At 43.0% G+C, this 12,161-nt stretch overlaps 1 protein-coding gene across 2 annotated transcripts in view; it reads right to left on the reverse strand.

Moving 5' to 3' along the window:
* Positions 1 to 12,161, reverse strand: part of KIFAP3 (kinesin associated protein 3) — a 93,117-nt gene that overhangs the window by 44,231 nt on the left and 36,725 nt on the right. For both annotated transcript variants that reach the window (XM_066625464.1, XM_066625463.1), the window contains exons 13-16: positions 9,860 to 9,972; positions 6,559 to 6,724; positions 5,478 to 5,603; positions 1,744 to 1,842 (exon numbers count right to left, since the gene is read on the reverse strand). In XM_066625464.1, the coding sequence (XP_066481561.1) occupies positions 1,744 to 1,842; positions 5,478 to 5,603; positions 6,559 to 6,724; positions 9,860 to 9,972 (504 nt within the window). The remainder of the gene's footprint in view (positions 1 to 1,743; positions 1,843 to 5,477; positions 5,604 to 6,558; positions 6,725 to 9,859; positions 9,973 to 12,161) is intronic.

The raw sequence follows: 12,161 nt of genomic DNA on the forward strand, positions 1-12,161 counted from the left end.
CACTATATAAACATTAAGTATGCTATGCTTTTATTATCTCTCTGCTGTTTTGTTATTTTGATATGCTGTTTATAACTGATTACAGGTTGAGTCTCATTATTCCGGTGGGTTCCTTTCTAAGCACTCACTTGGATGGCAAAAAACGAACTATAGCAAATCAATTTAAAAACAAAGAGCGCAATCCTAACCCCTTATGTCAGTGCTTTCCAGCACTGACTTAAGGGCAATGCAACTCTGAGGTAAGGGAACAAACATTCCCTTACTTTGAGGAGGCCTCCGTGAGTGACACCCAACTGCACGGGAGCCCCAGCAAGGGGGAAAGAGTACAGAAAGTGATAATCATTTATCCTGCCATTTAGCCTTCTTTCATGTGCTCAGGGGGAAGGGAGGAGTGAAGCCTGCAGAGAGAATGACTGATGGATTGTCAGCCAGCTGCCCTCTCTGGCATTATTAAACAACTGTTTTCCTTTAATTTAAAGGGCCCTTCTCATCAGCTTTGACATAGAAAAATCTGTGGATACTTAGGTTATACCTGTAATCACTTGCAGGTAAAAATCACCTGTAATCACTTGCAGGTACTCTCTGCAACAGTAAAAAGCAGTTTTTTAAACTGTGATTTTAAAGGGGTGCATTTTTTCCCTTCTCCAGGGATCAGCACATTTCTTCTCATTTGCAGGGGCCATTTGTGTTGAGTCAAATCCGTGCATAAAAAAATCAGTGTATAACAAGGCTGGACCTGTATTATTATTGTTCTACAAATGCCTGGAGAATACCACTACTAAAGGGCAGGACTTTTTTAATTCTCATGTTGGGGGGAGAAAGGCAGGATAAAAATATGAATTAAAATAAATACATAAAGTTTTGGTTCACGCCTGCTAGCTATTTTTATATGAGAACTTATTCTCCCCTACTCCCCACTTTATACATCTGGTTTGCTTATGTATCCCACAGGAAGGTCAGAAGGTCTTTGAGCTGCTGTGACCTTCTGCTTCATCCTTGCTAGTGTTCCACTGGCAAAGCAATAGGAAAGGTGAAGATTGTAGTGTGCATGCATGTGTGGATATCCAATCCCATCTTGAAGATACCTAAAGTGAATAACTGGGGTGCATAGAGAGGGTGATATCTCATCTGCTAACCATCATTAGAACAGAAATACAGTAGAGGTGGTCACAGTTTATTCAATGCACTATTGTTGAGGCCCTACTTAATGCCAGGAATGTAGCAAGTTCTGAAAACACCACAGAGTATGAATGGGATTGTCAACACTTATCTTTATAGGGTCCCTGTGCCTAAGAAAGCTGCATGACAGAAAGAGGAGTAACAGATGCCGTTTTCACTATCACAGCATCTCCATGCTAGGTTCAGCTGCACCTCTTACATTGCTATCTGACCGAGAGAGGCAAAAGAGTCCTGGAAAAATGGCAACTTCGCAGAAGGAAAGCCAGCTTCCCATTAGTTACTACTGCTCTATAAGTACTATTAAGTAATAGCTTTGAATGCTACAAAAATACTCAAGTTATTATTGCAATATCACATGCAATTCTTTGTTCATTCTAGAAATATTTAGCTATTCTGTTAAAAAAATAAAATAAAATCCTGTAATACACTCTTTCAATCCAATTTCAAACTGAAATGTCTGGTTTATAAAACCATATTGATGCGTTCTTGGTATACACATACATAATCTGTAGAACAAATAAAAACACTACAGTAAGAAATATTTGGTCTATAAAGGAAGGATACGGGTCTCCTTGATAATAACATCTCTAGTGGCTTGATGGAAGACCATCTGGTAAAATACATAAATGATTTGGCACACAAACTCATCATCTTCCTGCTGAGCTGTATAAAAGGAAATAGAATGATTCCAGTCAAACTTTGCAACTCTGATTACAAATATGAACAAAAAACATGTTCTCAACTCACTGGAGTAATACAATCAACATGTATGTGTACACACACACACACACACACACACACACACAGACACAATACACACATACAATTTAAAGCTTGGCACCCGACTACACCCTTTCACTGAAGCTCAGAAACAACAGTTTCTGAAAGCTTCCTTTCTCTTCCTTGTAGAAGCATGTAAACCAATTTGTTTACAGTAGAAGCATGTAAACCAATTTGTTTACAGCAGGGGTGCTCAATAGGTGGATTGCGATCTACCGGTAGATCGCGAGGCAAAATGAGTAGATTGCGGAGTGCCGACCCCCTCCTTCAGGTGCCTCTGGGAGGAAACGCCGGGAGTAAGGCCCATTGTACCTGGGCCTTACTCCCAGGTAAGTGTGGCTAGGATTGCAGCCTCACAGCCTAATCCTAGGCATGTCTACTCAGGAGTAAGTCCTGTTATACTCAGTGGGGCTCAAGGTACACCAACATACATTGTACACATAAATGCTATATGTTATGATGGCGCGAACATTGTAAGAAAAACTCTGGTAGATCTCCGGGCCTTGCTCGGTTTCAAAGTAGCTCTCGAGCCAAAAAAGTGTGAGCACCCCTGGTTTACAGTATCTAAGAAATGTCATTATTTCTTGCAGTGTGGGTTTTATCTGTTTTTTTTAATCAAATTCAATGAATTTGTCACCAGTACATATGCCCTCAAAAGTATGTGAAATTGTGAAATTAATTATGAAAATCTCAATTAATCCAAATGTCTGCCCAGCTCAAAGGAAATGAAATGAGAGTCCCTGGTTCAGATAAAAGAAAGAGTTGCACCTTCAGAGTTTGTTTTTTAAACTCCAAGCAAGACAGTTCAGGATGGCAAGATAGAAAGGATAGCAAGATAGGAGATAGGACATACCAATCTTATTCAGGAGAGGTGGTGCAGCCCAATCCTGAGCTCCCATGGCATGCAGCTGCTGCAGCACTGAGAACAGCTGCTGCTGCATCCAGTGCGCCCACAACAACCACAGGTGGTACCTTGGGAGCAGGAGACTTTCGTCCCCTTCTCCCGAGTAAGGGAAGTAGCGCCACAATGGGGCTACTAGATTCACGGTGAGGGAAGAGCATTTGGGTAGGGCACCGAGCCCTGCATGAACGCTCTGGATCTAGTGGAGCGGAGTTCCACCAGATCCACCTCCCTCCCCCGACATGCCTCCTCCTCGCCCTCTCTCCGCCCTCCTCCCCGCCTCCACTTACCTTACCACGGCTCGGCAGTCCACGTGACTGCTGAGCAGCGGAGGCTGGGCACCCACTCAGTGGTAGCTCAGCACCGGTCAGTGCTGGGCTAGTACAGGCATTGGCCCAGCACTAGGCCTTGCAAACGTGCCTTATGGCACGTTTGCAACAGTGTCCACTGGCGGTAAACTGGCACATCGAGCCCAGAATTGGGCTCGTAGTCAAGAAATGCACTTGCCTGGGTTCATGATAGAGGGCAGGTTCTTTGAACCAGCACTGTTGCTGCCTAAAGACCAGAAGTTCATATTTCACCTTGTGTCTTGAAACTTCTACGTCTACCACTTCTCTACAAAGCCGTTTGGAAAAGGGGGATTTGAAAGTGAAAGTAGCAGGAAGGAGAGATACTTCACAATTCCTCTGCTTGTTTTTCCTTAGCTCTGCCACTCCTGTAGCCTGCATTTCAGAGTTGCATTTGTGGGGAACACATGGGTTTAGAACTACAGCAAAGCTATTCATTGCTTACTTTCAATACCATTTAGGAGAGGAAAAAAGTAGTAGTCAATATTTCAAGACATGGAGTACAGAATGTATAATTTTAGCCTTAATCAACATTTCTAAGGCCGCAATCCTAACCAATTTTCCAGCACAGAGATAAGGGCAATGCAACTCTGAGGTAAGGGAACAAACAATGCCTTACCTTGAGGAGGCTTCCATGACTGCCCCCCAACTGCACGATGCAGCACATGCCCCACTGGAACAGCTATACCAGTGCTGGAAAGTTGGTTAGGATTGCGCTCTAACTCACTCTTCAGCATTTATTTGACCAATGGAACATCTGAAAAGCCCAATTTGTTCACCTCTATCACTTTCCATGCAAAAAAATTTTTTTTAAATACTTACATGGGGCAAAGGGTTTAAAGGCATAGGAGGAGAGGCCCTAGAAGTCCCATTATCCCTGGCAGCAAATATTGTAATGCTCTGCTCCCTTCCTAGAAAAGCTACCTGTTAACTTCCTGCCCCTTTCTCAAGATTTTTTGGACTTGGGGAAGATGGGAACAGGCAGCAAAGGCACAGTCAAAGTAGGGTGTCAGCCCCATTTCAAGCCAGACCCACCTTGAAGGAAGATGGATCTGAATGAAGTTGGGACTGGCACATTAAAACAGGAAGTTCCCATTTCAAGTCCCTCTTTCTCAAATTACTAATCCCATCCCTAAATTCTCTTCTATTATGGAGCCTCTCATTAAAAAGAACATATTCCACTATGGCAGCAAGTTGATTTCTCAGACAAATCATAAAGTAATAGGGGACTGTATTGGAATTGTGGAAGATATGGCGAAAAGCTAGGATGTGGTGTCAGCAGTGGCTCTTTGCGCTGGGGAATACAGGGTTAAGGCCTGGGCTTTCAGCAGAGAGTGTGCTGCACAGCTGCAGCCACTAGAGGTAATGAGGCTTCTAGGGATATAAGAAGCACCTGATGCAAGAAGTATTTGTGGGTTGTAGTTGGAGACAGAGTGGAGGTGGAAGAGGAGACTTGCTGGCAAAACGGACTGACTTTGTGGCTAAACTGACCTACTGGCTAAACTGACCCACTCTCCCTTTCCCTGACCTGGGGCGCCCTGCAGGCGCTTGCACAGGGCTCCCCACACACAGGGACAGCTGCTGCAGGGACTGGAGGGTGCAACCCAGTCCCTGCAGCCCCCTGAGCTATGCGATCCTGGCGATCACGTTGCTGCCTTCCCCCTGCCCCTGCTGCCTCCTCCCTCGCCTCTGCAAAGACTTACTGTGGGTTTCAAACTCCCGGAGAGTTTGAAAACTGCAGGACTAATCCAACCGAGACTGCCAAGTGGTGGAGAGCTGAGGCGCTGCTGCTGTACCCAAAAGGACTACTGCTTGAAGGAGGGACCCTGCAGACCTACAGGCAAGCCAGCCACCTACTGGTCTCCTTCCTGCTGGGGTACAGTGGCAGTTTATGTAGTCTGCTAAATCTAGCTGTGGTTAAGCGGGGAGAACCAATTAGTTCAAAGTGGGCATACGTTCTTTAGGTAAAACGAGTTTGGCAGAACAGGGATCCTGCTTTCTTAAGCTGCAAGTGTAGCCCAATCCTGTGCATGTTGACTCTGAAGTTAATCCCACTGAATGCAATGACCTTGATCTCAACTGAATGCGCACAGGACTGTAGTCAGGATGTTTTATTTCTACCACACTGTTGCTTTTGAAACATGAACATGATTAAGGCAATAAATAATTTTAACATAATAAATAAGCATTAACCATGAGACCTTCCTAGTGAAGTGCTTACAAACTTGTGGGAACTGTGTGTAGTTGCTAAAGAATGTTTAATGCTGTACCATTTAGCAGTTCAATGAGTGCTGGAATAATCCCAGATTTGGCTAGTAGTGCTGCACAGGAGTCATCCATCGATACAGTTCCAATCATTATCACCACTTCCAAAACAAGGTCATCTTCTGCAGAACCTGGTAAGAAAAAAATATGTTTAAACCTCATAGATATCTTGATGGATAAAAAGTTCATACCCAGAGAGCATGGGTGTGATATTTCAGCCTGCCAAACAAAACATTTTATCTTTTTCCTTAAACAGAAACTGGACCATGATGCATCACAGTGTCAAAACTGACTGATGTGACAACTTGGTTTAGCTTACTAACCCAACGAACACAACATGGGGCCATTGTGTTGGACACTGTGGTTGCCATTAACACTTGGTTATCGGTAAAGCACAAAAGATCTACCACCAGAATGTGATTCAGAGAATTTTTGGCTATACCACAGATTCTTGGAAATAATGGCAAACTGTGGGTCATGTGTGTCTCCCAGTGCAGTGTCCGTGCAGCATGGCACCACCAACACTTGGTAATTCAGATTCAGAATGATTATCCTGGGGAAAACAAAGGCCTTGAACCACAGACCTTACATTGTTTACTCATGCACAAGATTCTCATTTGGCTCAAGTAAGCATTAGTCACACACAAAGAGTGCTCCCAAAGAGTGAAAAACTGGCATGTGCACAGCGTGGAAGTAGTTGCATTTGTCTTAGAAACAGGATTTTAAAGCTTCTCCAAGTTAGCTTTCAGTTAACAGATAAATGAAATCATATGCTTAATATTTTTCCAACAAACAGATCCCAATTTCTAACCTGATCAATTAACCTACAATACCCAACTTGTCATCTTATATTCTTGCAAACCTAACTAGTAGATCTGATGCTTTTATTTGACTAAGACGAAGGATGCGTTTGAATTGTCATTTGGGTAATGTTAATCCAGCTCCGAAAGTCTGCTAAATTTATTTCAAATGGACTTCAACTTCTCAAATAACATGAGAACACAAAAACACACCAATTGATGTACCTACCACTATGCTGCACATTAACACAAACATCTTGATAGACAGGCCATTATTTATACAAACCTGGCTTTAGTTTATCTTTGAGGTATGGTACCATTTTGTATTCTTTCAACACAAGTTCCCAATCCAAATCAGGCAAAGTTAAATTGGCCAGGGTTCCTAAACATTCTATCACAAATTCTTCTTCCTCATCATTAGATATCTGCGCAGCCAGGTCACCAACGTAATCCTAAAAAACAAACATGCAAACAGCAAATAAATCAAATTAACACAAGACACTAGAGCAGCCATTTTCAACCTTTTTCAGCTCACGGCACACTGACAAGGCACTAAAATTGTCAAGGCACACTACCAGTTTTTTACTTACATTAAATCACTACATTATAATTAATTGTTAATTAACATAATTAATACAATATTATTACATGACAAAGAAACTCACAAGAAGCTTGGAGAGGAAAGTATGTGTGATTCTGGAAAGGAGGAAAAATGTTATTAAAGTGTTATGCGAGAAAGTGCTGGCAAAGAGAGGTCAGATTGAGCACACAGTGGAGAGCTGTGAGGTGAGGGGCAATGAAGAGACATGAGTGAAACAACTACAGGTTTCAGCTGGGGAGAGAGAAGTTGAAGCAAGTGATTCTGAACCTTTGGAAGGTGGGTACGAGTGAAGGAAGGGACAGTAAGAGAGGTGCTGACTGCAATTATGAGATTTGGGAGGCAATGTGCCTGTGGGAGGGAGTGGGGAGGGGAGAAGTACCAATTGCCTGTTCCTGTATTTAAAAAAAAGTGCAACCAAAACCCCAATCCTAGGCATGTCTACTTAGACGTAAGCCCCATTATAGTCAATGGGGATTACTCCCAGAAAAGTGTGGATAGGATTGCAGACTCAGAGCCCATCCTAGGCAGGTCTACTCAGAAGTAAGCCCCATTCTAGTCAATGGGGCTTACTCCCAGGTAAGTATGGAGAGGATTGTGGCCCAATGCCCTTCCCCTAAAAGGTGACACAGGGAGGGTAGTTGCAGCCAAACTGTGGCAAAGAAAAGGGACTTTCCAGGACCCTTTTAGCCAGCCAGTTCTTAGGCTGGTGGTCTCAGCAGACTCACTCACTTCATACCTGCTTGCCTGCTCCTGGCTCCCTCGTTCTCACACACTCTGCCCACAGAGACCTCCTTCAAGCTTCTCTGGTCACCCAGTCAGCACACAGAGGAGGCAACATGGACGTAACACTCAATACTAGGCATGCCTACTCAGAAGTAAGCCCCATAATAGTCAATGGGGCTTACTCCCAGGTAAACCGGGATCAGGTTGCAGCCTTCGTCTTGCTCAGGAGCAGGAGTAAGCGACAGCAGGAGGTGCAAAGCAGCCGTGACCAGCCCCTTAGCTGGCTGCCTGCTCCTTTTTCTTCTGCTGCGCATGAGGCTCAAAGCAGCTGCTTCCCCTGCATGCACGGCTGCTGCCTATCTGCTCTGGTCCCATGGCACACCTGAGACAGCCTCATGGCACACTAGTGTGCCATGGCACAGCAACTGAAAACCGCTGCACTAGAGGCAAAGAATGAGGACATTTTATGTTAAAATAACTAAGGGAGACTTCTACCAATACTTCTGGATGAGTTAATTGAAGATCTGGGATGAGGCGTCATCAGTACACTGTTCAGTACATTCTACTGTCCTCTTTTTTTTTTTTTTTTAATCAGACCCTAGGAAGGCTGTGGAAACTCTGAACCATTGCATAAAAGCAATGGACTAGTTGGGAGAGATGTACTCTCCATGTACTTCATTTAACACCTGAAATTTCATTCTATCCTACTCTAAAGGCAATGAGTGAAGATGAGGAGCAAGATAATTTGGCTAGTGTCATTGACACTAATGAATGTCACTCCAAGGAGGCCCATGCAGCTTTGTCATTCCAATGTTAAATGAAGACCTGGGAATTCAAGTCACCCAACACTTTAGGTGGGTTCAGCATATGGGTTCATTGCTACTGGTGTGTTGGGAAAGATTTTTTGACTGTAAAATTTTTTCACTGGCTGTATTTTTCTTTAAAGTTATTTTGATTACATTTGTGTTATTATGCTTTTAGTCCTATGTTACTGTATTATGTTTCACATTATTAGCAGTTAAGAGTTCCTAATTGAAAGAAAAACAGGATAATTTTTTAACAAACTAAACAGCAATGACAAAGTCTGCTACATGTATTAGCCTACACCGCACACCTGTGTATTCAGTACAGCCACAGCATACTTCTACAATGGAAAGTCATAATTGTTCATCCTGTGACAACCTATTAAATAATTTTGGTGGTGGACTCATACAGCATCTTTCGAATGTTCAGAGCACTTAATATACACTATCAATACAGGGGGACCTCAATTATTTGTGGGAGTTCCAATCTCTAAACCTCCACAGATACCAAATTGGATGTTCAAATCCGTGGATTTGGGCACCCCAAATCCTCTGAATCTGGCCAGCGTGTGCAGCCTCCCCAACCCTCAGAATGCCCGTTTCAGGCTAAAAACACAACTTCTGGTTTCCCTGAGAAATCGGAAGAGACATTTTTATATCCTTCTGAGGCCTGGGGAAGTCGTGCAGAGTTTCCCCGGGCCTCAGAATGCCTTATAAAGGTTTAAAATCATCATCTTCAGTATCAAGAAAACTGGAAGGTTTTGTTTTTGTTTTGCCCAAAACAGGCATTTGGAAGGTCGAAAAGACCACACACGGCCTCCCTGGCCTCCCTAGACCTGGGTTTGGAGGGTCCAGGGGGGCCCAAATTCATGGATTCAGAACCCACGGATGATCAAATCTGTGGTTTCTGAATCCGTGGATATCAGGGGCCCAGTGTATAAATACTTTTGTAGTTATAATACACTTGTAGTTAGTTCATCACTTATACTCAAGGAAGGGTGGGGCAGGGCCTGACAGATAACAGCTTGCCTATGACTACCTACTGAATTGATGGCAGAGGCAAGTACTTCTTGGTTTGCAACTCAAGTATGGACCTTTCTGGAGGATAGATTCGAGAAGACAACTGCCAGAAGAAAATACTTTTTTCTTTTGGCCTCTACTGAGATTAAAAGGATTAAAAGCAATGTTGGTGACTCTTATTATAGTCTGAATAATTCATAAACTTCTGCAAAAAATTGCCATACAGTAGTCATGAAAGTGAGTTTGTTCTGTCACATGCCTCTGAATTTTAGAACCCTATGGAATCCTAACACAATGAAGGCACATTAAGTGGACACTAGCAAAATAGCACTAAAAGGATTAAATGCTGTGTGCAGCTGAAAAGCTAACTCAGCCATTATATTTCAACAGTTTCGAACAAGCCCCTTTCTCATGAAATGATAAATAGCACAAAAGCTTACAATAAACAGAGTTTTGGTTGGCCCATCATGCTGAGAAATATTTCTAATCATCTTCATCAATAGAGGGTCTTTGAATTTCAATGCTCTCTTCATCAGCATCTTCAGTCCATTTCCTGAAAAAAAAACATTAACTAAAAAATAGATCATGAAATGACTGTTCACATCAACAAAGAGAGAATCCAACATCATTCTATACAATTATACCAACTGTCATTAAAATTGGTCTCCTTACCTAAAGATTGGAAAGTAGCCAAAAAAGTGTCCATTTTTAAAAGAGAGATCTACAGGGCTTTTGGATTTCTTTGAGCATGTCAACAAGCATGAAGATATGAGTGATCTAGCAGTTTCTCAAACTGTGAGTCTGGCCATTTTCAGGTGGGTCCCCCATTCATTTCAATATTTTAATATTTTTTTCAATATTTTACTTTTAACATATTAGACTATCAGACTTATTAAACATCTGTACTTTTAACAGGCTACTATGTATATGCTTTTAACAATGATAGTAAATGGGACTTACTCCTGGGTAAGTGTGGGTAGGATTGCAGCCTAGGATAGTTTAAAATTTTCCTGCTTGATTATATCACTTCTGGTCATGACATTTCCTGACAGATTCTCATTCTACCTGTTGGCATTGTGGTGAATCTGAAGCATCGTTTAGGTATATGTTTTGATCTTGCATAGTCATACATCCCTTCAGGGGATGGTTATTTGCTAATCGTGTATTATAGCAGTTTTTTATGGATATTTATGTTTTGAATTAATTACCCACCTTTGTGGAAGGTATCTGCAGGACAATGGAAATAGACTCTATGCCCTTGTCGTAGCTAAAAGACTTATATTGAAGTGGTGGAATGATGAGCCTTCCCACTATTCAATGAACTGAGAACCTTTTAACTCTATCAAAATTTGAAACTTTAGTTTATAGAAGACAATTGCTTACGGATACATTTTTGGACATTGGAAAAGCCCTTTTTAGAAGTTTATGTATAGTCTATCAATATCTATTTTATAAATAGCTATGCTTATTTGTATTGAATATATCATATAGTTTTCCCCTTTGTTTTCTTTTCCTGCAATTTTTTTATTGTTCTTGTACAATAATTTTCACTATTCACTAATAAATGAAAGAAAAAAAAGGCTTCTTGATGGTCCCTAAACAAGGCGTCTAAGTAAAATTAGCAGTGATGATGGACCCTCTTATGGATCAGTAACTGGTTAAACAGGAAGTCGAGGTTAGGAGTAAATGAACAATTCTTACAACGGGGGCAATACGCAATGGGGTCCCTGAAGGATCTTTCTTCGGAGTCGTAGGCAGGGCCTGCACAAGACCTCCCACTGCCCAAGGCAACATGCTCTGATGGGGCAAAAGCCCTGGGTGTGAGCTGCTAGGACCCCGCAGAAGCCTCTGAGGCTCCTGACGGGGGCGGGAACTGTGCTTCTGGTTTTCAGAGAGGCTTCCCTGACACAGGTGGAGGTTGTGCGAGGCTCTGTGAGCCTCAGGTGAGGGGGGGCAGTGACCGCCTGCGGGGGGGGGCGCCATTGCAGACCTTTGCCCTGGCTGTGGGGCTGGGGAACTCCGCTGCTCCATGCTTCCACAATCCCTAAATAAGACATTTGCGCATGTACGCATCCCCATACATTTACTTACCAGGAGCGCCAACTGCAGCCTGCCTGGTCCAAACAGCTTCTGTTTGAAATGGGAGCAGTACCATCTACATTGCCAGCCTGCACCACTTCTGCTCATATCAAGGCAGGTTGTAAATCACACTCTTGGTAAGTAAATTAAAAGGGGGTGGATGGGCGGGCTCCAAACACCTGCCCCTGTCTGTCCCTTTGTAAGCACCAGGTAGCTGATCCTGAATGCAACAGTGTCACCCCCACCACTTCTTCCAATAGTGCTGGAAAGGGAGAAAAGAGAAGCACTTTACCTCCTCATTGCTCTCCATCCTTGCATGGAGTTTAAATAACAATAATAATAACTCGGTATTTATATACCGCCTTTCTGGTCATCGGATTACTCCTCTGACTTTATTCAAGGCGGTTTACATAGGCAGACGTTTCTAAATCCCTCAAGGGGATTTTTACAATCATATAGGTTCTCTCTTTCAAGAACCAACAATATTTCAGAATGGATCTTCCTGGTTTGGTCTTGCTTCTGGCCTCCAGTTCTCCCACGCAGGCTGACAAGCAGCTCCATCTCTCACATGGAGGGCAGCCAAGACGCTTCTTGCTCACACCAAGAGCAGGTGGAATCACTCAGCTGGGCTTGTCAGCTGCTTCAAGGTCTCGCCATTCTCAG

The sequence above is a fragment of the Tiliqua scincoides genome, chromosome 4 (assembly GCF_035046505.1).
Source record: "Tiliqua scincoides isolate rTilSci1 chromosome 4, rTilSci1.hap2, whole genome shotgun sequence".
In the NCBI taxonomy this organism is placed as follows: domain Eukaryota; kingdom Metazoa; phylum Chordata; class Lepidosauria; order Squamata; family Scincidae; genus Tiliqua; species Tiliqua scincoides.